The sequence below is a fragment of the Neopelma chrysocephalum genome, unplaced genomic scaffold, assembly GCF_003984885.1.
Source record: "Neopelma chrysocephalum unplaced genomic scaffold, ASM398488v2 Primary Assembly neopelma1_80, whole genome shotgun sequence".
Classification (NCBI taxonomy): Eukaryota; Metazoa; Chordata; class Aves; order Passeriformes; family Pipridae; genus Neopelma; species Neopelma chrysocephalum.
Window position 1 is genome coordinate 166,807 of NW_020897741.1, and position 25,687 is coordinate 192,493.

At 42.7% G+C, this 25,687-nt stretch overlaps 1 protein-coding gene and 1 long non-coding RNA gene across 3 annotated transcripts in view; one reads left to right on the forward strand and one right to left on the reverse strand.

The window, feature by feature from the left end:
* Nucleotides 1–8,950: 8,950 nt before the first annotated feature.
* Nucleotides 8,951–21,923, reverse strand: LOC113970797. The gene is made up of 3 exons (XR_003535337.1): nucleotides 21,855–21,923; nucleotides 10,125–10,299; nucleotides 8,951–9,053 (listed from the first exon to the last, which is right to left on the reverse strand). It is a non-coding gene; the product is annotated as an uncharacterized LOC113970797 (long non-coding RNA).
* Nucleotides 21,924–22,426: 503 nt separating this feature from the next.
* CD2AP (CD2 associated protein) overlaps nucleotides 22,427–25,687 on the forward strand; it is an 81,367-nt gene continuing 78,106 nt past the window's right edge. The window contains exon 1 of one of the 2 annotated variants that reach the window (XM_027690085.1): nucleotides 22,427–22,506. In XM_027690085.1, the coding sequence (XP_027545886.1) occupies nucleotides 22,503–22,506 (4 nt within the window). In that variant the 5' untranslated portion in view covers nucleotides 22,427–22,502. The remainder of the gene's footprint in view (nucleotides 22,507–25,687) is intronic. The other variant, XM_027690084.1, reaches the window with a different exon arrangement.

Genomic DNA, 25,687 nt, shown 5'->3' on the forward strand with positions numbered 1-25,687 from the left:
CCCAAGGTTCTCCTGCTCCTTCTGCATCATTTCCCTGTCTCAGGAGGTTCTCAGTGTCAGCCGGGGCTGACTTTGCCAGCATGAGGAAATAGCTGTTCTTCTCTGTGATGAATTCAAGGAGGTGCTGCAGGGTGGGAATGGATAGTGATGAATTCAAGGAGGTGCTGCAGGGTGGGAATGGATAGGGACTCTTGAGGTAAGTTTTGTCTGTGACTAACAGCACCCCAGGCTTGGAAAGTGCTAAAATTCTTTTGTTCTGGGTCATGTTAGGCTCAAAAAAGCACAGGGATTTATGTCCTTCAGATGATGGAAAACTGGCAGTTAAAGAGTTATCATGGACATCCCTAAGAAGTGTCATGCCAGAGCTGCCAAGCAGGTGGGAAGTGACTGCTGGGTAGCAGTGAATCCTGAGACCTGAGAGGAGGGATCACCTTTCTTGGCTCAGCCCATACAGAGGTGCTGCAGACCAGGGACAGAGCAACTCGCCTGGAGCAGAGACAGATCATATGCAGAGATCCAGCACTGCAAATTATCACTAGTTATTTTTTAACAGTTGTTTGGGAGGTTTTTTGTGAAACATTACAATACTTACACTTTCTCTTTTCCCATAATTATTTTGTAATGATGCATCCAAAAAGAAAAGGAAGTATCAGCTGATGTTCTTTATCTCAAACAATATACTTCTTGTAAAGCTTCACAGGCAATTCATATCTGATTAAAGCTGGGCAAAACATTTTTCCCCTTAACTTCAGACCTGCCTTTCTATTATGCTTCTCATGAAGGAAAATGTTTGTAGTGAACAATAAAAGGAAAGTCCCACTTTCCTGTGAATAGCTGTAACATCAAACCTCAGCCTTTCATATAATGGGTTCCTATTCTCTCCCTAGACTAAAGGGCAGCCTAAGTGAAACATTCCCAAGAAGAGATGTGGAAAAAAATCCCCTAGAAACAATAAAAAATTTTCATAACAACCAAACACTCAGACTCTGCCTTGTGCCAAAGCTCTCTGCTTTGCTTTCTACCTGACTGTCTGCCAAGAAATGAAAAGATTAACCAAGAGCAAGACACAGGATCTTTTCCCCTGTGCAAGAGCTTTCACAGGGAAAGAAGAGACCAAACAGATGGGAAAAAAAAGAAATAGAATTTCTTTTGTAAAAAGCAAGAGGAGAAAGATGTGTAATATAGATGAGAGAATGTGAAAGAGATGGATGACTCATTGAGTGAAAGGAAAGATGCAGGCATTTTTACCACCATGTAAAGGTTAATTAAATCATGTTCTGAATGGGGGCACTGATGGTGAATCCCTCTGTGCCTCTTCTACTCACTGGATCACTTTGTCTCTTCCCGCCAGGCAGGAAGAAAGAACTTTACCTGCGTTGCTGAACTATGAGAAACCAGTTAATGATTGAAGAGGATTTTAAGGATGGGAAGTGTGCAGCAGTAAAACTGGTGGTGGGTAAATACCAGGTGGCTCAAGCTTTGCCCTCAGCTCACAAAGGCAGCCAAGCATCTGGCCTTTTATGTTTTTGTTCATTTTAGAGCAGGCTCACTTTGTGCTTTGAATCATGCTTACAAAAATTACTGTCAAAACTCTCGGTTCTGTTTAAATAAAAATGTATTAAACAGTAGACATGAAAAATAACAGAGAAAAACAGTATTATGGAAACACTTCAAAACTGTCAAAATACTGTTTCCTGGTTAGTGTGGGAATATTCAGAAAATATTTGAGTTTGGGTTTATCCAACCTTAACTAGAGCAGCTGTTTAATCATACTGTTAAGTTTCAGGTATTCAAACAGAATAAAATATAATTTCAAAGGTCAAATTGTTCCTCCCTTGCATGTCTATTAATAAAAAGGAATACAAAAGAGATAGCATCACAAAAAATCTGTCATATTTTGCCTAAAAGGTATTTGCTTACTGTTATTATCAGACAAAAGTCAAGCTGCTGCACAGTGTGGCAGAAGTCCTGAAACAAATGGATTTGGGCATAATTAATTCCTTTGATTGGTATAATCATAGGGACAAAAATGAAGACCAGGATAAGATACAACAAGGAAATTGAATGAAAAATAATATGAGGACATTCTCCAAAGATATGAAATATGATTTAGTCCAACTTGTGATGGGAAGGGGGAAATAATAATGGGCAAACAGGTTTAAGGTCTTTTTTCCTTCAATAGTCACTTAAGAAAAAGGAAGTTTATTTAAAATGCTTAAGTAGCTGCTGTAAGCAGGATGAGATGTCAGTGATCCTCCTTGAGAAGGTGAGGAGCACAGACGAGTTCCAGGGCACTGGAGAAGAGCAATCATGGTGACTATTCTCGGAAAAGAAGGAAGGGAGGTACATTGGAATTGTCACTAATCAGTGTGGTTGCATTTTCTGGAAAAATAACAAAACGATGCTTGCCAAACACAGAAACATCTAATTAACAGCAACCAAGACAGATGTGCAAAAAATCAATTTGTTCCATCAGTGTATGCATGGCATGTAAGATGCTGAAATAACCTTTCCAGTCTAGATAGCATTGCTAAGGCTGCAGATGGAATACATGTGCTTGGTTTGGAAGATGTAGCCAATTAATCCATTTCTAGAAACTTCTAGACAATTCTAGAAAAGAGAACAGCTGGAGAAAATCATCACAACCTTAATAAACACAAAAAGACTCCTGAAAAGAGAAAAATAACTCTTCTTCCTGTACACTGCGAAGGAACATAAAACGATCATCTTAAATTACAGAAATTACACTTGCACTAATGTTTTGAAGTCCCAAGTGACTGAACTGTTCCAGCTTTTCTTCAGTGTAATAAACTGTGTCCTCTCTCACACTGCAAGCTAGTCCTGCTCTACAATAAGTGATTTGTTTACACTAAATGCTCTCCTTTGTGGGAAGTTGATCTGGCAAAAATCATTATGTTATACCTCAAACAGTGAGTCACTGAACTTCCTCTGTAGCAGGACAAATGAGACATGGCTCACAATCAACTACAAATAATCCCTGCGGATCATGAGTTCTGATTGTTGGAAATCCTTGCAGTCAATCATTATAAAATTTCCTTCCTCTGTACAGAGGCTCTTTCTGAATAATAACAAGTGCAAGAAAACCAGGGTAACCATACAGTCTTGCTCCTGGTCAAAGAATATCTTCCTACAAGCACTCCACTATCTGTAGAAAAGCTTTTCTCTCTGCAATAGAGGGTAGAGAATGGCAGAAATAGGGGCAAGGTAGTAGAAACCTAAAGGTCTTGGCTTCCTTTCCACAGCATGTTCCTAAGGCAGATCTGCAAAGGTGGGTGATAGCAAGTGACGCTTCAGGAGCAGAATTCACAACGCCCAAATTCTCTGTGGGCTGAATGGGGAAATTCCCAGATCAATGTCGGGATGGTGACAACCTGCAGGATGCTCACAGTGAGGGTGGGAGCTGCCTGAAGGTCCCTCCTTGCTCTTTAGCAAATGGTGGCTTTACAGAGTCACATAAAAATCCAGCAGCCTGTTCCCTAAGGTGCTCCAGTCCCAAGTAAAGATCCTCCAGTCAGAAAAAGGGTTGCATGCCGTGTATATTTACGGTCCCATAAAGGCCTTACCTTAACAGAGGTGGAGGAGGAGTTTCTGCTGAGATGACCGAGTCAATTAGAGTGCAGTAAGGTGGGGATTCAAAGCATTTCAGGAAAAACTGCAAGTGTAATATGAAGTCTTCCTTCTGGGCAAGGGATCTGGGCAGCAGGGTTCCTATGTAAAGTAGGCTTTGCCTCTGGCTGCTATGGGGGATCACAACATCATAGTGTATGTTACACAGCCGGAGAGAATCAGCCCTGCCAAGGGTTGCTCAATTTCTAAATTCTGAGTAGCCAGTTGGCCAAAAATTAAGTACAGAGAGGTTTAATCCAGACAAGTGTTTACTGTAAAACTTGTGAGTAACCCTGGGATTCACATGTACCAGGTTCCTACTGAAAATGCTAGAACCTCTGAAGCAGGCTGTGTATTCATATGTCCTATCACTGCTAGTGAGGCTCTTTATTTTTTAAACATCATAATTTTAACTGAGCTCGCTATGCTATGGAGCTCTTGGTGGTTAATTTTAGGTTGTGCCCCTGTGAACAGAAATGTGCTGTTCTGATGGAGCATGTGTGCAGTGTAGATATGGAGCAATTACTGCTGTGGCCTGCTGCCATATCACCATATTATTAGCCCTGAAGAGGGAAACAATGCAGATTTATGCCTTGTTTGAGTTCTTTGTTTTTGTTATTTTTTCCTGTCTAGTTATTTTTAGTGCAAAATTGTTCCAAATTATGTCAAGGACAAGAGAAGTTGAACTAAAACCATGATCGGAAATGCTGCTGTCTGTGAGGGATGTTTCTGCAGACAACAAATACCTTGTATTGCATAACCCCGAAGAAATCTCTAGAAAGCAAAATACAGATACCTCTGTTATCTCCAGACAGACCCCAGTCCAACCTGTCCTGGCATGAAGAAGCAGATCCACTGGCTGTCAATTTTATCAGCTGCAGGATCAGAGGCTTTGAAGTGAAACAGCCACTTTCAGGAAAAAACACCTGTCTGTGTAAGGAGAGGAGCTGGCTGACACAGTCCCTCCTTTTCCACTGCTTTTCAAGAATACACAATACTCTTAAATCACTTACAGGCTTGTGTTCTCTGCTCAAGACATTTTACATCTCCCTGGGCTATTTGTTATTTGCTCTCAGAGACAGATCCATGGTGTTTCCCAGAAATTAATTAACAAATTCACGACCTCCTTTGGGTGGCTTGGGAAACAGCAGCATGGATGAATGCTCTGCTGGTAAGGTTTTAATGTTGGGCTGTCAGAGGTGCAGGTACCTGACAGCTCTTGAAGATTAATTATGGAGCACAGCTTTCTCTGTTCCCGTCTGCACGCTCCAAAGAGACAACTGTGTTTCCTTCCCTTTAATGAAAGTGTGCTGTAATAATGGCTTGCAAATATTTTATCTCTGGAAGCAATTACTAAGTTTGTTTTAAAAGCTGAGCTAACACTGAAGACGTTTACTCTCCAAGTAGACACCCTGTATTTGAGCTGTTACATTTCTTTTTACTATTTTCAAACCAGTGCTGTGCAGTTGCAAACACAAGTTTTTTTCATCTGCTACAGAAAACGTCCTAATTTGTTAATAGATTAACAAAAGGGGAATTAAGAGAGAGGTTTCAAGTGCAAAACAATGTGTTGGGAAATCACCTCGATTCCAAATTAAATTAGAAGTGTGTGATGCTGCCAGACATTGTCAAAGCTGTAATGAACTGTGAAATGCTCACAGCCTCTCTGCTCCCCTCCCACTGAGTGCCCTCCGCTGCCGCTCTCCATTCTCTAGTGCCTGCAGCCTCCTGCGCAAGACATTTTACATCTCCCTGGGCTCCTCGTTCCACAGCCAGGAGCGTTCTGTCTCCTGTAGGGCTACAGTGGCAGCAGTCTGGGGCTGTGACACTTCGGCCTCCACTGGCACTTTCTAATCCTTGCTGTTGCACAGTAAACCTTAATCAAAAACGATCTGCAGAGACTAGGGCCAGTCTGTCTTAGTCTGCTCTTGTGAGTGGCCTCAGGAGGATTTTGTCCTCAGCCAATTGTTGCCCCAGGCTCTTATGTCAGGGATTGCTCATTTGGTGGAGGCCACCTTTGGAAGTGGCTGCTGGCAGGAGTCTGAGTCACAGACAGAGTCAAATTGAAGGGAATTTGTTCTTTTCTGAATGTGAGAGAGCAGAGGAACATGCAAGCTGGACAAGGTAAGCTATTTCTATTTTTTCAAGCCTGAAGGTATTTTTCCTTCCTTTCCTGGGGAAGCTTGGTGCTAAAATACTTCTCTAGCAATTAAGAAATGTAGGTAGTGTTTCACACATCTTGTGTTCATGGTTATCTGCATGAGAAGCAATAACACACCCTTGAGAAGAAGCAGGCAGCCTTATATCCACAATGGGTGACATTGTCTGAATTTTGTGAAGTGATATCCCCTTCCCGATCAAAAATACTGTGGTACAACTGTAGCACAGAGTGTGGAAAGGTCAGAGCCACCTCCTCTCTTCCACAACCTTTACACATTCAAGGTCACATTGAATGGGTCTTTCAGCAACTGAAATTAGTTCAGGATGTCCCTGTTCACTGCAGGGTGAGTGTTGGACTTTAAAGGTCCTGACCTAAACCATTCTAAGATTCTATGGTTCTATATCAACCAACTACAGCCCTCTCCCTCTACCCTTCATTTACTCCTTTCTGTTGTACTTCCACTGATCCTATTTTGCTCCATTGCTTTGGCATTTTGGTGAAGAGAGGAAAAAGGACAGCAGATGGAAAATGGGGGTGCAGCTCCTGTCCCTGGGAGCAGAAAGCCAGTGCAACACAGCCCTGGTTCTGTTTTCTTCCTCCACTGTGAGAGCTTAGGATGCCATCACACAATAAAATACATAAAACTCCTTTATTGTTCCAAAAAGTCATGTAAGAATCTAAAGTCAGGTTTTTTGCACAACCAAAGTCAATGAGCAGTCTTCCCACTAAATTCAAAGGCAGCAGGATCAAGTCTGCAAGAATAAAATGGGAGCTCCAACATCAAAGGCAGGCAAAGAAAGGGCACAGCATGAGCTCATGGGATTGTTTACTATGCAATGTGTTCTCCACATTTTTTATACCTTTTGCTTGGATCTCATTTTCCTTTGAACTCCAGACAACGTGCATGTTTAGGCCCATTAAAATAAGTGATGTTTTTTAACAAACTACAATTCAGATTAGATCAATTCTTTAATCTCATGTTTTCCTCTTGAACACTAGAATCAACCATTTTATGCTCAGTTGGATATAAAATTAACCCAGGCACATTAGATCTATTCCAGAATGTTCTGTATTCTAAACAATCTAATTTTGCTGGGAACGTGCCAGGGTCTCATCAATAAAGGTGAACATAGTCCAGATCTAAACAGAAAGCTGCACAGCTACTGCACTGTGAAAATATTGAGTGAGGTGGGAACATAAACATTTTGATGGATACTAAAGAAAGGCCACAGTCACAGGCACTTCTGTCCAGGAAGAAATCAATAGCACAACACAGGTCATGCTGGTAAATCTGGTTAAGCAACTTCAGAAGAAAAGTCTGCTCAAGAAATCATTTTGAAGATCTGAAAAACCCAACAACAAAACCACCACTGACAACACAAACCACTTGCAGTCACTATTTCATTTGCTGTCTGCCTATGACTGTCCTCCCCAGCACTCTCCTATGGGCAAATGTTTTCCTTGAGCACGTGGATAGAGTATGGCAACGTATCTACCCTGTAAAATAAAGGTCTCAAAAGTAATGGGAAGCTTGTGAACAGGTCCTTGTGATTTTGGAAGGGAGACAGACCTTTATGTAATGTACAGGAAGTGCTTTTAGGAGCTTTGTGACTACAATGTCTATAAATATCTGCTGTAGAAAAAACACAAGGACACAAAAGAAGCTTTGTCAGAAAAAACAATATATTGTCACAGGGCAATTGCACTATTGCACTTTGCAGAAACTATACTCTGAGGCTGTTGGTTTATATTTTTAAGGAAAAACCTACAACTTCCAGACTCTACTGGGCTAAACTCTCTTTTTCTAAAATTTGCCTGTGGCTAGATCCCTCCTGTCCCATTAAGATCTTTTGGTTGTCTACCTGGGCTGAACTAGCACTGTTTTCTTGTACTTCTTGGAATAAAGTTTAATCCTGGGCAGAATTGTGGCTCTGTGTCATTTCCCACACTTTGGACTTTTGGGGGCAGTTTTTTGGGGGGCAGGTATTGCTTTCACAGCTCTTAACACGGCTGCCTTTTCTTCTGGAAGGCCCTGATTGGCAGCCATAAGGGCTGGCTTTGATTATCTTGAAGGTCTGTTGTGAAGATTGGTTTGAGCCCCAGCTCAGATACCTGGGGAAATTTCCTTTCCTATCACACTAAGGAATCACAGTGTTTAAAATGATAGCAGCTTGTTAAAGGTGGAGAAGATAAACAGAATAGCACATAATGGCAAGGTACAGTTTTCCCAAAGTCAAGCAATAAACAAAATAAACTGATTTGAAGTCTTCCTCTGTTATTTCAGGATAAGCAAACTGCAGGTTGGTTTGTCTCCAGCACTAACGCCCCAGGGGCAGACTCTGAGCCCCGTGTCTCCTCCCAGGATAAAAATGCCGATGCCTCAAGTCTGAACAGCCCTTCAGCAAACCCGAGGTCCTTCTCTCTTCTGTCTCCTCTACCAAGCTGTCCCTGTTTGACCATTATTCCTCTTCTTCAGTGATTTCTACCCCAAGATAAAATTTTCCCAAAGGATCCTCTTAACTATGGATCATTCTTTCTTTTTGTGTGTGTGTGTGTATTTCATGCCCTGAAGCTACAAGCTGTGAAAGATCAGACAGACCAGTCCCTCCAGGCCTGTTTTGGCTTGGTGAATTGGCTCAGGTTTTTCTTGTGTTATAGTAACTGTGTAATTTCCTCCCCTTTCACATGTCTGGGTTTTTTTTCTTAAGAGAAATTCTCCAAATATGAAAAACTTAAATATAAATCCAATGTCTTTCAGATGCCTGCCTTGCATATAACTGTTAATCCATTTCCTTACATCTTTTCCCTACATCCAGACTTCAGCTGTTTGCTTCCTCTTTGCAGGCTGCCATCCTTTTAGAGCTTTCTGCATGGGGTTTGCCTTCTCCTTTAGACCTCAGCCATCAGGCTTATGTCTCAAATCAGGTCAGGACTGTCTGATACAAAGCCTTTGGATGAGGTAAGTTCCCTCTTGGACACTCTGTGATCATTTCCTGGAAAAGGCATTTGTTTGCCTGGCCTGTGTCTGCTGTATCGGCTGCAACTCCTTATCAGCCTTCTCTTCTCTCTGGCCTCAGGCTCCTGTCTTTTCCTCTTCTCTGGTTTACCTCTGTGCCTGAAGCTGCTTCCTAGGAGCTCCAGGCACAGACCATGTGCCTTCCCAGACCATGGAGTATCTATTCTCCTGCTCCAGTATTGCCCCACTGCTGCTTGGATCAGACTGGGCTCCCAAGTCCAGACTGCCTGAAACTGGTGATGGAAGTTGCTGTATGAACACCATGTGACTTATAAAGTTAGGCAGTCAAAAATGCAGGCAATTGTAACATATATGATCTTTGGGGAAATGACTTGAGTGGGGTTTTAAGGCAGGATGTGTATAGCTGGTGCTTGAAAGACAAGTACCATATTTAAACCTTTTACAAAGATTATCAGCATTCCCTACAAATGGTAAGATACACAGATCAGACCTGTGGATTAGATACCATCTTTTTTGTAAATTGTTACATTTAAATTTAAACAAAAATGAAAAGTGTATGTGGAGGTGAGGAGGAGGAGGAGGAGGAGGAGGAAAAAATGTATGGGCTAAGGGAGAGTAAGTTATTTTAAAAACCCTCAAATACGCATGAGAGAAGACACAGCAGAAGAATAGGAGACTGCGGACTGCATAGGACGGTGCTGTTGTACTGACAAAAATAAGTAGAAAGAATAAGGATCTTCTCATTTTCTAAGACAATAAGTCACCATGTAAAATGGCATAATGGCTCTTTTTTTTTTTCTGTCTCCCTCTCTGCAAATACAGCCTGGAAGCACAGAAGAATGAGATTACCATATCTCATACATCACAATTTCTAATAGAAGTTACAATGCTGTTACCACATACAGTCGTGACATTTATCTTACTACAACTTTCTTCAAGGACATTGTAGAGCAAAACTCCCAAGTTTCCTAAAATTAGACACATTTTGTGTCTGTTTGCTGTCTTTGGCAGAATTAAAATTCAACCCTGCTCATATTTTATGTGATTTTGTAATAAGACCCACTCATTCATTGCAGAAGAGGCATTCTATTGTCCTATGACACTTTGGGATTGCAGCTGGAAGATGTGTCATTGGGACTTCCCTTTGTTTTCTCACTGTGAACTAGACACTTGTGGCAGATGCTGGATTGGCAGCCTCACAGAAACAGATACTTCAGGCCACCAGCTTGCACAAGTGCTGACAGTTCAAGTGTCTGGCTTCTGTATGGCACCTGTCACTTTGCTGCTCGACCACACAGGTTAATCAGCAGCTGTCAAATGGCACTGTTCAAGCACTCCTGGGCTGGAGTGGTAACTCACCTGGTCAATGCTGTGGGAGCACAGCCAAAGCTGAGAGAAGATTTCAGTTCTTTATTTCAGTCTTTTTTTTTTTCCCCTTTTAGGGAAGGAGAGACAGTTGCACTCATTACTGCAGGTCTGTGCCCTCTACCTGCCCCTTTGGGGATGCCCTTCTGACAGTCTGAAATTGTCCTTCCTGAAAAAGAGAAACAGGATGAGAGAGGGACTGTGATAACCCATTGATAACCCCAGTCTGATGAGGAGCAGCTGAGGGAGCTGGGGGGGCTTAGCCTGGAGAGAAGGAGGCTCGGGGGAACCTTCTTGCTCTCTATAACCTGAAAGGAGGTTGTAGCCAGGTGGGGGTCAGTCTCTTCTCCCAAATAACCAGGGACAGGACAAGAAGAAATGGCCTCGAGTTGCACAGGGGAAGTTTAGATTGGATATTAGGAACAATTTCTTCACAGAAAAGGTTGCCAAGCATTAGAACAGGCTGCCCAGGGAAGTGGTTGTGTCACCGTCCCTGGGGATAATTAAAAGTATCCGAGGGACATGGTTTAGTGGTGGACTTGGCAGTGCTGGGTTGACAGTTGGACTCAATGACCTCGGAGGTCTTTTCCAACCTAAACAATTCCATTACTTCCTTTTATGATTGCAGACAGCAGAGCTGCTCATCTCATTGTGATCTTTACAGTGACTACTGTCACCAGGACTCACATTTGTCACTGCTAAGCCTGCTCTGGCACCTGTGTGATGTATTGCTGTCACTCCTGAGTGCTTGGGTGTCAAAGGCAAAAGGATAATAATGAAGTCCACGCTGTACATTCCATCGTATCAGCCTATAAATGTACACAGGTGCCCGTATCCTCTGAGTCCCGTGGACTTGTGCAGAGGATCTTGATCCTTTGCACGGGACTTCTGAAATATAAACACGTAGGTATGTACATACGGCGCACACATTAAATATGTGTGTGTGTATATACTTGAACTTAGGAAATAATGTAATCAAGTCCTTCTTCCTGCTAGTAAAATCACATAATAATAATCACATAATAATAATCATCATCACATAATAATAATAATAATAATAATAATCCATTACATAAAAGGATCAAGCTTCATCCTGAGAACTGTTAGTGTTGCTTCTCTCCAAACTCTAGTGTGAACGTTGTTCCAGAATATCATGGCAGTGCTCTGCAGTAATATTTCCTTTCTAATTTGCACATCCACCACCATATTGTGTCCATTGATTCTGAGCAGTGCTGTTTGTAAGCTTCAGTCATTTCCTTTCCCTCAGATCTGCCCATGGATGTATCTACAGAGAAAGAATCCCTCCCTTCTCAGACTTCGTTTTGTGAGACTAAACTTCTTTTAGATTGCTCACACCCCAGTATGGTTCCAAGAGACTTGTCTGTACCTTGTCCAACCTAAGTTGAACTCAATAATATCAGAGGTCTTTTCCAAACTAATTGATTTTGTGTTTCTATTCCAAGCTGAGTTTACTTTTCTTGAATGGCTTTGGGTTCATTTTTCAAGCGTAGGTCTTACTAGTTAAATGACGACATCAGCATTTCCCTATATAATGGAAACACCTCTCATGATAAGCTGAATAATCATATTTGTAATTTTTGTGGCTGCATCTTGTTAATGAATACAGCCAATTACTACTCTGATTTCTCTCCTCAAGACATATCAATAGTTTCAAACAAGTAACTTCTCACCACTGGCTTAAATCCAGGACCAGTACAGGAGCTTGCCCTTTGAACTGTCATCTTTCACACAAAAAAGCTTAAAAATAGTAAGAGTATAGTTGGATTAGGCCAGTATTTCATTAGTTTCTTCCCACTTCAAGACTTCCTCTTTCAGCAGCCATGTGTAGGGCTTGTCTCACTTTCGGGTATATGAAGCAATCTCCAGAAACATGAACTAAATCTAACTCTGGATTGTCCAAACTGCAGTGTTGATTTTATTAGCATGGAAAACATTTCAACAGCAGAATATAAAGGCAAAAATAACACATAGATGCTGCAAGAGGAGTTTGTATGATGACATTTGCTTTGTCAAACTTTAATCATCAAAATCTAAGCTAGTTGTGTGGTTTCCCTCTACAACCACCAGAAGGATGCTGGCAGCTCCCCAGGGTTTTTATCACTCAGGCATATACTTTAGGATCTGTTTCCTATCAGTGCCTGCTTCTTCCTTTCCACAGGTTGTCAAGTGAATCTGCATCAGCAGAGCAGCTGAAGCATGCAGGTAAAATCAGGTGAAATGAACCTCTCTTCACTGTTTATGTTAAAATTCAAAAGAGTACTCCAGACAATGACATTTGGATTTTTCATGCATTGAGAAGAAAACGGATCACAGAGCAGCCACCTGGGATGTCAGGGAACTGTTTTAAAAGAACTCAGCTCCCTAAGTCTGGTCTTTATCGCCATGTCATGAGGCAAATATAAACACTGAGAGAAAAACATGGGATGTTTAACACATTTTTATTTTACATAAACAAGTGTTTATTAAAATGTTCTTTGCATAAATTGTTGTAATTACAAATTAAAACAAGAATAAGTTTCTGAATTCTGATTTCCAACCACAGAGCTCTGATTCTATGGTGGGTAAAATGGTGAGACAGGAAATTTCCTCTATGTTTCCATCTGCTCATATATCAGACTGATTCTGTCTTCTAGGAGCTCACTCTGAAAAAAAATGGTCTTTTCGCAGACCGGAGATTTTAAACAAAACTATTGTTCTCTCTCTTGTTTGTGACAAAAGGTAATGAAGAGAGATTAGGAGTTCATGAGTACAGCAGGAGCTCTGGAATAATTATTAACAGGAATTTCTAAAAAGGAAAGAATTGTGATGTGAAGGGCCAAGTCATAAGGATTAATTAAATAGAAGAAAGGATGCTGACTTTCAAGTAGTCTGGCCTGGAAATAACACAGATGGAGAAGTGAAAAAGAATAGAAAACATCATGTCTGCAAAATGTTCTCTGAGTGAGTGTTTTTGGGAGAGGGCCACCTAAAGGATTCAACTTTTGGTAGAAACACTATGCATTATCCATGCCCAAATTTGTGGGTAATCAATTCACAGATCAACTGATGAGTTAGTTAAATGCTGTTTCCTTAGAGTAACATCCAGGTTTGCAAGTATCTTTGATAATACACTTTTGACAACTCAGGATGTTGCTGGAGCACATTCTCCTTCTCTGTCACACAGTCCCTTCTGCACTTCCTGGTGGGCGAATGCAAGCCCAAACAACACAACAAAATATTCCATATTTAATTTCGTTGTAGTGTTTTCCTCTGCACACAAAAAGCTTACACTTCTTTGCACCTTTATCAGGGAAAGTAGCAATAATCTCAGTTCACCGTCGCATTTAAAATGGGAATTGAAAAACAATTTACTTATCAGGACACAAATCCAACCTTCTGTTTGCTTCTCTAACTTTATTGTCTCTGAAAGCAGAACAAGAGCTGCTTTTCCTCCTTCACGTTGAGGCATTGGTACCTATTTAAGTGGAAATACAGAGTCAAAATTTCCACTTGTAGCCAGTGAGTGAAACAGAAAATTCATATTCTGCTAGTTTTGTGGGAATACGCTGTGGTAAAATGAATAATCGCCAATTATTTAACTTCTTAGGAGGGAAAATATAAAGCCATCAGGTACTTTTGAAGTGCTCAGTCTGTGTTAGGCTGACCTTGGTGTCTCTCTAGAAAACCTGGTGTGTATTCTTGGCAGCAGGCATCAGTTCCCCGAGGGAGAGGATATACAAGCCTGCAGGAATGTAGATAAACATCTAAGATTTTACTCTGCATAAGAACAACAACAAAATAATCAGTGAAAGCCTCCAAAGAGCTGCTAAGGGGCCCTTCTTCACAGTCACAAGTACCTTACTAAGAGGAAAGCAAAATCTTCTAATTGAAAATACTTCATAATTATTAGATCCCATCACAATTCTGACTTTTTCAACAACAAAAAAAATACTCGATGGGGTTTAGTTTTTCTGGGGGTTCGTTTTTCTGGGGACAGGGAGGGAGAAACGTGTGTCTTTTCTAGCACTAATTGTTTTGCCAGTCGTTATTAACATGATAGCTTTCAGAACCAAAAATGCAGGAAACCATTACTTTGTAAAATTTAGCAGCTTGCTGGAAATCTTATACACCTCACAGAAGCATCTACTGACTAGCAACACGTAGAGTTCAGTCAATATAACTGAAAGTGTGGGGGGGTGATTGTCAGGGGAAATACTATTTATTATAGAATTTTCTAAACAATTGGTCAACTCTGACAATTCCACAGACATACAGACTGTCCCTTGAGAATGCTATTTATAAGCTCAAAAGCGGCTGAACAGCACTCACAAAAAGGCTGCCAGTTTCAAGAAAATTAATGACAATCTTACATTGTCAGAAAATGAAGAGAGAAGAGGCTTTGTGCTGAGCTTAAGGCATGAAGTGTGTTTGCACTCCTTTGTCTTGGCCTCTCTGTCAAAGGCTGGGGTATTGATGAGAACACACTGCTCATGGCAGTGTCAGCTCAGACAAATCAATACAGGAAAATGTAAACATACAGGTAACTTCACATCTCTTTTTCTAAAAGGCTCCCAAGAGCCTTGGAGCCTTCAGGGTGTGGCTTTGCTGTACTTCCATAAAAAAAAAAAACAACAACCCATAACAAACCCACAAAAAAACAGCCAAGACAATCACACTCAAAACAGTTCCCTAAGTGCAAGTAGTATGTGCAGAGTTTCTGCACCCAATCCATCTTTTTGGTAATAGACTAATTTTATTTGTAATTTTAAGCATTCCAGTTGAACACAGTTTAATTGCAGGTCCACACTGCTCTAAAGACTAACAATTCCCTGTTTTAAAAGTTTCCTGATGGATTTAGAAGCTGAACTTACTGAGGAAAACCATCAGATGAGCATTAGAACCAGCAGAGGAGCGAGAGAGCCAGAAAGAGACGTTCAGTGTCAAAGAGTGACCTGTTCCAGTTGGTGTATCAGTGGCTCAGCTGCTGTTGGCACCACACTTATGGCACAGAGGGCCTGTAGGGGTATCAGAAATGCTCCTTTGAACACAAAACCACTTCCAGTTGATACCATCCTCTTACCTGTGGCACAGAAAAGCACCCTGATATATAACTTGTGTGCCTTTACCGTGATACAAGCATTTATGATGATGTGTCAAATGCTTTCATAAAACTCACTGCCTTTAGGGCAGACTTCAGATCATTGCAATTAGGGCTACACTGCTGTTACTAAAGGAGTGAGGGGAAAACTACATTACCAATACTGTATGTTTTGTATGAAGTCATCTCTGCAGAGAAAAGGCTTTGTATCCTGCTCTTAGAGCATGTGTCAGAACTGTTACAACAACAAGCAGCTTTCTGTTACTTTTATTTTGGAAAGACAAAATGGCTGAAGGCCACAGCTGTTGATTTATTCAGATGCCGAAGGAAACCATTAGCCCATTGGACCCTGAAGATGAGATTTCTTTGTGCTAGATGTTAATAAAAGGAAATCCTAAACAGCGGCTGCCAAAGGGGACTTAATACAAATGCAAAATGCCAAATGTACCTAAAAAGGAAGCAGAAAGATGGTTGCTTATTAGAGAAATACAAAAAAGCCCAACAAAAACAGTGAAAAGCACAGCTAGATTTTTTTTTCTACTTCTTCTTAAGTACAATGCGATGTACAACCAAACTGAGAGAGGAAAACTCTCCTGCATTTAAATCAAACAGAATATCTTTGAAACATACGGCTACACATATGGCTGTGCCGTTAACGGCTACGCGTCCACGTGGGTTGGTTTTTTATCAGCATAATGTGGATGGAGCTTCTCCACAAACTCCCTGCTGTTTGCAGCTTTGTTTTAATTACTTGTAATAGCCCAGTATTAGATGACCTGTCTTCTCAGAAGAGATGTCAAATTAAAAACATAATAGCCATCGGGGTAGGTAACTCCTCTTTCAGATTACTAGTTTAGTTCCCGGTGGCAGAAACATGATTAATCATTGCCAGTACTTAGCCTGAATTTCAGATATGCCTCTGTCTCCCTCTCCCCCCCCCCCCCCAGTTCTTTTATTTTAAGATTCAACAGTTACAAGTGCTTTATTTCATACGTGTGCAACAGAAGTGACATTTCTAAACTTCATTCAGGATTTCAAAAGTATTTAGTACTGGACAAGTTGTCATCTATACTAAGGTTTTAATCAACATTGGGTCCCATTTGAAGGACATATTTTTATACGACACAATGAGGCCACAGAACTGAACCTTGTCCTGGCTCCCTGTCTTATCCTCAGCCCAGCAAAATGTAGTAAGGTACCGGAGTTTTTGGCATGTGGAAAAAAATAACACATGGAAAAGGAACAGCACTTGCTAGTCAAGGCTAGAACTGACTATGGAGAAGAGAAAGGGATTGACTGAAGAGGTTGATGATGATGGAGGAAAGAGATCAAGAGTGATTAAACTTGAAACAAAGCATGGAGGAATTTGTTTCCGCTGGCTGATGTGCCTCAACCTTTTCAACCAAGAGTTTACCAATAAACAACAAACCAAGTTTGTGGTGTTGCCACAACAGTTTCCAGTTATAGACAAATCCAATTAGGAAAAGCTTCCAGTGTCCACATGACTTCCCTCATTTTGGTTGTTTGCTCTTTCAATGTGGGACAATGCAAAGTGTTTACAGAGTTGTTTTACAAAGCCCTTTCCAGTTATTTTGCTGACCAGCTCCTGAGTTCTTATAGATCACTATTGATCCACACTCCATGGTTTGAAAAATACAGCACTAGAGCATGACTGCTTTGATAGCCTGAAAACTGGCACCCCGAATTCCTTAGTATCACCAGCTGTGTGTAGGAACACAGTATTTCATCCTTCTTTAGCAACCATCTGCAAGACAGATGACAGGAAACTCTTTACCTGGATGGGGGGAGCTGTGCTGTAGTTGTGAAAGGTCCAGCCTGTGAGCTCTGTGTAGCTCCTAATAATGGACTGTCTGTAGGGGGTAGGAAGAAAAGAAAGATGAAGTTCCTTTTGCTTCTTAACATAATGCAACCCCCCAATAGTTAAAAGAATAGGTTAAATGTTAGTGGGCAAGCTTAATTTGCCTCAAGCTTAATGTGCCTCATCCTTGAAAATCTACATTTTGATACAGCTTTTATGTCCAAAACAGCCAAACGACTGCTCTGTGCTTTTATATTTTCTCTCCTTGTTTGTTTTTTTTCTTTTTTAAATTTCATTTTTAAAGAGTTGTGCCTCATTCTGTGGAATAAACAGATTCACTCTCCACTTTGTATGCAGTGAAGGGAAAAATACTGTGTGTGCTGAATGAATACTTTCCCACAGTTTGTTTGTTTATAAATGAAATATATCTACTGCTTCTTCAAACCAGCAGAGGGAGTTTTCTCATCCAAATAGTTGTTATACTTCTGAAACACAAACCTGTCTATTTTATGTTACCTGATGGGAACTGCTGCTGAAAACAAAAAGGTGAAATTTTACAATCTAGATTGTTTAACTCCTTAGTGCTAGAGGCTGTTTGCTTCCAACCAATTTTTAGAGGTATTATTGTGCAAGAAGATGCTGCAATGAAAAATGCAATGGAGAATTAAAAGCATGGAAAATCTACTTGGAATGTTTGGGAGCAAACTATTTGGTTAAAGGGGAATATGCAATTATTGCAGTGCATGTGCCACTCAAATGTGTGTGAAACCGCAACACGTTAACAGCTGACACATGATTTTTTGGAAAAAAAAAGTCAGTTCCTTTATTTTTTTGTGCTCAAGAGAGAAGTTTTGAAAGTTCTGGGTTTAGGTGTCTTTATTTGGAAATAGTGGAGTACTTTTAAGATAACCAGAGTGGCAAAAAAGTCCAAGTGAAATGTTCACTGTAGCAGTACTAGGGAAAGAGTCTCTTATTATTCCTAGGTTTTTTGTGAGGGAAAAAATATCAGCTCCGGTGGTGACAAATTTTATCATTCTTATTTTGTGTTATAAACCTGCATACCAGGCTATATACAACAATCTCTCTTATAAAACAAAATGATAGCAGTTACTGACGTCAAGAGTGAATACTATCTTGATCTGCAAACGTCACAACTCTTCCTCTCCCAAAAGCGAGCAAGAAATTCAGATATTCTATTTAGCTCAGTCACAAAGCATTTAAATAGCTAAGCTTTCATTTTTAAAAGGTCAGTTGAGCAAATTAGTGAGAAAATAATGTTATTTTGCGGAATCTAATTGGATTTGAAAACTCTCTGAGACAAATATACACTTTTATGGTTCCATAGCATCAGAATATCAATGCTCTACATTCTGCTTGAACTGAAAGAAGAGATTAAATAAAAAGCAAGATCCAATGTTTCCTGTGTGTCTACCAGTATAAGAGCAAAACTATAATTTCAAAGGACTGCATAAATACCAGTCATGGCCTAATATCTAAGGGGAAATGGCTCGTTAAATGTTTTCAACTTTTACTGACGTCGAAAGTGAGGAAAGAACTAACTTACTGTAGGTAATTTAGAAGGCAATTGTTGGTAAATAAGCATTTAGCACATGACACCAGACATAGACCTTATAGAAAAGAAATGAAGTAGTCAAGTGGTTTAAAAATTGAGCCAAAAGAGTTAATAGCCTGGCACAGATGTATTTTCCTTACATGTATTATAACTGTCAACTCATATGAGGGTGCTAAATATGGGTCCCCGTGCTGCTCTGAGTCACACATGAGCAGATTCTCAGTGCAGTGGAGCCGTGTCAGACTCAATGAAGCACAAGGCAGACACAACTGTCAGTGCCACACACCTCATGGACCACAGCCCCAGCTTCAGATAGAAAACTGTACAGGGCTGTAGGTGATGGATTCAGCAGCATCACCCAGTCATCCACAGAGGAAGAGACTCTTGCCTCAGCAGCCACAGGGGCTCCCCCAGGAGGTGCCCCATTTTTGCCTCGCTGGTACTGGAAGGGGATGCACAGGACCAGTGGGATGTTGGTGCATGATGGACTTGGAATAAAATTCAGGTTTTGTACTCAGACTGCTAAGAAGCTTTGAGCCAGCCCTGGCCACAGTTATCAAGGCATGTGGAAATAAAACAGAATTTCAAAACAATGTCTTGCTAGTCCACAGCATAAGAACCAAGGACCAGGGCTTTGCGCTCCAGAATGTTCTAGGCTGAGGGGGGGGCCACAGGTAGCTTTATGTCAGCGTGAGTGAATATGAACTGGAATGAGATTTTGCCCCAGTTCAGACCAGCTTCCAGAAAGGAGGCTACATGGAGGTCCTTCAACAGTCTGTAAACATGTACACTGTGTAAATTTTTTGTCTCACCTTTCATTCCTGCACACTTAGCTTTGTGGCAGGGTTAAAGAAGTTAAAAATCAGATGAAATTTATAGTTCCTCTCATCCTTTATCCTTTTTTGTTTGAAGTAGCTCTACAAAGGAAGTGGAAAAAAAATGATACAGCAGACAGATGAGTATAATTCATCTTCATGGAACTTATTTTCTGAATTTTGTAAATTAATTCAGTACTGTAAACCTGGGGGTGCAGAAAGGTTGTATTTTTATGAAAACTAGATTTTCATTTTAAGGGGAGAATCATGTGGCCATTGATCAGCATTAAACACTGCACCTGCTTCAAGGAAATTCTGACTGACTTGTACATTACCAGTTCTGCTGTCTGAAAAAATGGAAGCAGCCTGCCTCAAAGTATGGTGAAACAGATAAAATATCATAATACACTGCGGTATATGCTTGTTTATACACTTGGATTTCACATTTTGTCTTTATTGCTCATTATCTGACTCATTTTCTGTTTATGTGCCATGAGAAAGATGCTAAGCAAAAGCTGACTCCTGGAAATACTTGACATTCTTTTCAGGCTAATTTTGTCCTGAGCTTGGCTGAGATGGCTCGTTTTGAACCACTCATAAAAGGATGTCTGCAGCAGGGAAGACGGAATATTTTCATTTCTGAGAGCCCTGCTGTGTTATATTCCCTGATTTTCATCAAAACCAGACTATGTTTACTTGTCCCTTTGGCCTCAGGGTCAGGGTTTTTTCTTTAGATCACTTCAATTCTAAGTAGTTGTTTCACTCATTCCTGAGTTTCCCACAAAAACCTAAGCAGTGGAAGCCTGATATAGCTTGAGGCACTTTCCTAACTACATCTCTGAAGTAATAAAAATTCCAACAAAAAAAAAATCCTTACCCTATAAACTCCTCAGAAGCAGTGCATGAGCCCACAAATGTGTGCATGAGGTTCATGAGGTTACCCAAGGGGACGTGGCCGCTCTCCTCCCCAGGTCTCCCTGCACGTCACTTTCCATGGGCCAGCGGAATGGCCTGGCCCCTGCAGCCACAATAGCCCCCAAATCTTCACTTCTCTGAGCAAAAGGGGCTTCCCAGGGTGGTGGTTTTCGGTAAGGCCAGAGGCCGGAGGCTGCTGTGGGAGAAGGTGGAGAAGCTCCCGGGTGCAGGGGCAGCCCAAGGGCCTCGTCAGGTTGGTGTTTGCTGATGGGCTTTGAGGCAGTTCTGCTCGTGGGGGGCTGTGGACGGACACCCCACCTCGGGTGGGCAGGGGGGCATCACCCCTCAGGCGGGGGTGGCTCCACGGGAGGGACTGAGAAGTGGGGCAGCAGTGGGGCAGCTCACTCTGACCCGGCCAAGGAAGAATCATAGAATCACAGAATCAATTGTGTTGGAAAAGAGCTCTGAGATCATCAAGTCCAACCCATGACCAAGCACCACCAGCTAGACCATGGCACTGAGTGCCATGTCCAGTCTTTGCTGGACATCCCTCCAGGGATGGTGACTCCACCATCTCTGGGGAGCCCAATCCAGTGTCTAATCACCCTTTCTGTGAAGAAATTCCTCCTAATATCCGACCTAAATCTCCCCTGGCACAGTTCAGGAATATGCCCTCTTGTCTTATTGCTGGTTGCCTGCGAGAAGAGACTGGCTCCCACCTGACTACAACCTCCTTCCAGGTAATTGTAAAGAATGATAAGGTCACCCCTGAGTCTCCTTTTCTCCAGGCTGAATCCTCTCAGCTCTCTCAGCCGCTCCTTGCTGGACTTGTGCTTCAGACCCCGAGGAGAAGGGGGGCTCTCACAGTGAGTGGGTGGGGATGGGGGGCGGCCTCAGCAGTGAGGGGGTTGGTGCTGTCCATGAGCCAAAGGGCCAATGGAATCCAGGTGTGCATTAGGAACAGCATTGCCAGCAGGTCAAGGGATGGGATCCTGCCCCTCTAGTCAGCCCCAGTGAGGCACATCTGGAGTGCTGTGTCCCGTTCTAGGCTCCTCAGGACAAGAGAGACATGGAGCTCCTGGAGCAGGTCCAGCAAAGGGTGACAAAGATGATGAAGGGATTGGAGCATCTCTCTTAGGAGGAAAGGCTGAGGGAGCTGGCTTGCTCAGCTTCCAGAAGAGACACTGAAAGGGGACTCATCCATGTCGGTCAGGGTCTGCAGGGAGGGGGCAGAGGATGGACCAGGCTCTGCTCAGGGGTGTCCAGCAATGGGACAAGAGGCCGCGGGCACAAACTGATGCCCAGGAAGTTCCACCTGAACATGAAGAAGAACTTCTTTCCTGTGCAAGACCGAGCAGTGAAGCAGGTTGCTCAGAGGGTGTGGAGTCTCCCTCACTGGAGATACTCCAGAAACACCTGGGTGCAATCCTGTGCCAAGTGCTCTCAGATGACCCTGCTTGAGAAGGGAGGTTGCACCAGATGACCCAGAGTGGTCCCTTCGGACCTGAACCATTCTGTGATTCTGTGAGGGGATAAGAGGGGCTCTGAGAGGTGTGAGGGGGATGTGAGGGAGTGTGAGGGGGGCCTGTGAAGAGGGTGATGAGGGGGCTGTGAGGGGGATGTAAGGGGTGTGATGAAGGGCTGTGATGAAGGGCTGTGAGGGGGTTATGAGGGGGATGTGAGTGGGATGTGAGTAGCATGTGATGGGCTGTGAGGGGGCTGTGAGGACTGAAGAGGGGCTGTGAGGAGGGTGATGACGGGGACGCGAGGTCTCAGAACGCTACCCTGCCGACGGGGCTGGGGGCGGCCCATTACGGGGGCGGTGCCACCTCCCCGCGCGGGGGCGGGGCCGCGACGGTGACGTCACCCCCGCCTGGCAACGGCGTGGGGGTGGGGGCGGCGCGCGGCTCTCGCGGGACTTGGCGCCCCCCGCCGCGGGCGGGGCGGGGCCGGCGCTGGCGCTGCCTGAGCGCGGCTGAGGCGGCGGTGGGAGCGACGGGACGGGCGAGCAGCCCCTCTGCCCCGGGCCGCCCGCGGCTCGGAGCCGCCTCTTCCACGCCCGCTGCGCCCGCGGATGGAGCCACCGTGCCCGGCTTGAGCGCGTCGGAGGGACGCGGAGCCGCTCCGCCGAGCCCGGGCGGGCGGGCGCAGCATGGGTGAGTGAGCGCGGCGGGACCGGACCCTTCCTCCCGCCCCCCCCGGGGGAGCGCTTGGGGTGAAGGGAGGGCGCGGGGCCCGGGGCAGCCCCCGGTGTGCCCCGGGGTGGGGGCCGGTGGAGGAGCTGCGGGGCCCGGCAGGTGCCCGCAGGTGCTCGGTGAACGATCGCTCCAGGCAGAGGCCGGTCCCGGAGGTCCCGGGGGGCTGCGGGTTCCCTGGGTTTCGGTGGGGAGAGCGAGGAATAACAGCGAACACCGACCCGGTGCTGCTTGCAGAATAAAAGTTTCTGTGGTTACTTTCAGCCCTCCTTTCGCTTCTTTTTTTTTTTTTTCTTCGGCTTCAGTTTGAGCTGCACCTTCACCCCTTTCTTCACCGAGGTGTTGGCTTAAAGAGAGCGAGTGCACAGCGACCAGGAGAGTTCCTGTGTTCGTGATGTGCAGGTTCAGGTTTACACTGGAAGCAGTCGGTTGTGCTGGGTCTGGTTTTTAATGGGAGAGCGTCGGCGTGGGGAGGTATGAATGAGTGACTCAAACACCGCTCCGCAGAGCTCTGTTTCCTTAGAGGCAGTGCCCCCACTGATGTTCAAAAAAGTCCACTGACCGTTTTGTTTGTCTTTGGTATCTCCACTCCTGTCGCACCCCTTACTCTACGTCCTGTGTAACATTATCTCCACGTGCTCTGGAGGGGTACGTGTGACACTGTGTGCTTATGCTGCTGTGTACAATTGTGCTGTTTTAGAGCGGGATTTAAGCTTTTTAAGTGCAAGGATACCTGGGTTTTGGATAGTTCTTCTTTATCTCCATCTTTATCCCCATAAAATTGAAGAGGGGCAGGGTGTGCAGGTCAAACGTGCAGTTACTGAAGCGATAAAAACTCTTCCTGACTTGTTTTCTGCTGATTACAAAGATGGGCTTTCAGTGTTTTCATCTCGGTGAAAGTAGCCTTATGTGGCCAAAGCACACTGAAAGTAAAGTCTGAAGCTATAAAGTGAAATGGGTGTTTTAAGTTCTGATACAAACCACACTCCAAAGAACTCGCATTTTGTGATTGTTCAGAATAGGTAAGACTTGCTGTTTATTTCTTTTTGGGCTGTGTTGTCTTATTTGCAAGTGAGAAGTGTCTGTCCAGGTCATTGCAGTGACTTGTGATGGTAGTTCCTAAAGCATAAAAGTTTAGTGTGCTAATTAAACATTTTGAAGTCAGACTGCCATGATGAAATGTGAATACCTCAGGATTTACATATGGTATACCTGGGTTATTAAAACCATTAGCATTGTCTATTAGTATAGTTAGAATTACTGTATAAGACTTCAGAAAGGACTGAGTCTAGTTTATGATTGTACATATGTATGATTGTTGTGTGGTATAAAACAATGTATACATTGTTTTTTAATGTATATATATTTTTTTACAATGTATACATTGTATTTTTTCCTTAAGTTTCCTTTTCTTAAGGCAATCCTCTTCTGATGACAGTAGTGAGCATGTAATTACTGCTGCAGAGGCCACTGAATTGAGTGGGTGCACACACAGTGTCAAGTATTGTTATTGCGTGGGTTATTCTAACCATAACAATTTGTGTGTCTGTGCAGTTAGAGAACAATTCCTGCCAGAACGCTGGCAAACCTCTATAAAGGATTGTGGAATAATCTCAGAGCCTTTTAAACAGATTTTCTCTGAAGGTGTTGTCCTTTATTCAGATTTCCAAGTGTTGCTTTCTTGTGATCGAAAGCAGGGAGGAATGTATATCTCTAAAAATAAGAGTGGAAAAGAACGAACTGTAGCTTACCCTGCACTCACTGTGTTTGGTGGTGGCCTCACGTTTTACCTTGAGAAGTCATTAGTTGATTATTTTATTACTGGCGTCATGGCAGAGCTGGTTCTTGATAAGAGATTATTTGCCTTTTATGTCAGCTTGATGAAGAGATTTTACGTGTGAGAGGTGGCTTAGAGGGGAGTGTTGAGTATCTTTGGCAGACTCAGGGGTTTCTGATATCTATGGAGAAGTAAGAATAGGGCAGTGTGAGTCTGGAGGAACCAAAAGGAGAAGGGCAGAAGTACAGAATGCCTTGGAACAGGTTCGTTTGTGTTCTTTTAGTTGCTGGAAATTAGTGTTTCAGGAGCACATGTCACTCAGGCGCCTGAAGATGGGGAGGAGGATGTTGTCAGAGGTGACACACACGAGACCGTATGAAGTTACTGGTAATGCCCACTGACACACTTGAGCTCTGTCATTATAATTCATTGCCTTCTGTACTAGATTAATCATGTGGATTCAATGTATGACTCCACAAACAGCTAGAGAAACAGATTATTTAAAGGGAAAAAAATATATTCAGATGTTCTAGGGGAAAAAGACTTTATTTGCTTGAATTGTCTTTTGCTGTCTTGGGTTAATATCCACTTGGAGGGAGGTAGAGTTCTGTATATTGGTGCATTGTAACATCTGCTTACTTATATGGCTCAATAACTGGTAATTGGCCTAATTTTAGTTAAGAAATGGTTTGATTATATAACTTCCATGTTAACAGTAAGGTTGAGCTAAATTTTAGAGTCCCTTTGCAGCCAATCGTCCTATAGTTTTACAACTAAGAAAAATCTTATGGCAACAATTGATAAATTGCCACAGTGGAACACTGAAATCTACTGAACTCTTGTCAGTATCTTCTTAGCTATATGCATGTCCCCTCCTTTTTGATTTCCAAAAATTTGTACAAGCTTTGATTTTTGGTTCCCATGAGTCCGTACATTTGAATTTTTTTGCATTTGATCTTCAGACAATTTTGTAATTTTGGAATACTTTGGGAAGCCAGACATACTTCTTCATTGCCAACAGAATAAGTATAAATCTATTTGCTCTGCAGAGTAAGTTCATTGAACATTAAACTTGTGTGAAGCCTCTTGCTTTCTTCACCTTCATTTTGGCAACAGAAAATCTTGGAAGGTTTTTGTGGGCAGACTGAACTGAATGCTTTTAACATACTGTTGTGGAGGCAGTGGCAGATTGTTTCAGTATTCACTAGTAGTATTACAAGAACCTATTAGAACATTCGTTCAGGGTTTGTTGTTTGATTTAAAAACAAAACAAAAAACTCCACAAAACCCCAGCAATCTCCCCCTCCCCCCAAAAAAATGGGATACTCCATACAACCCCAAGCAAATGGGATAGTATAGATGAAC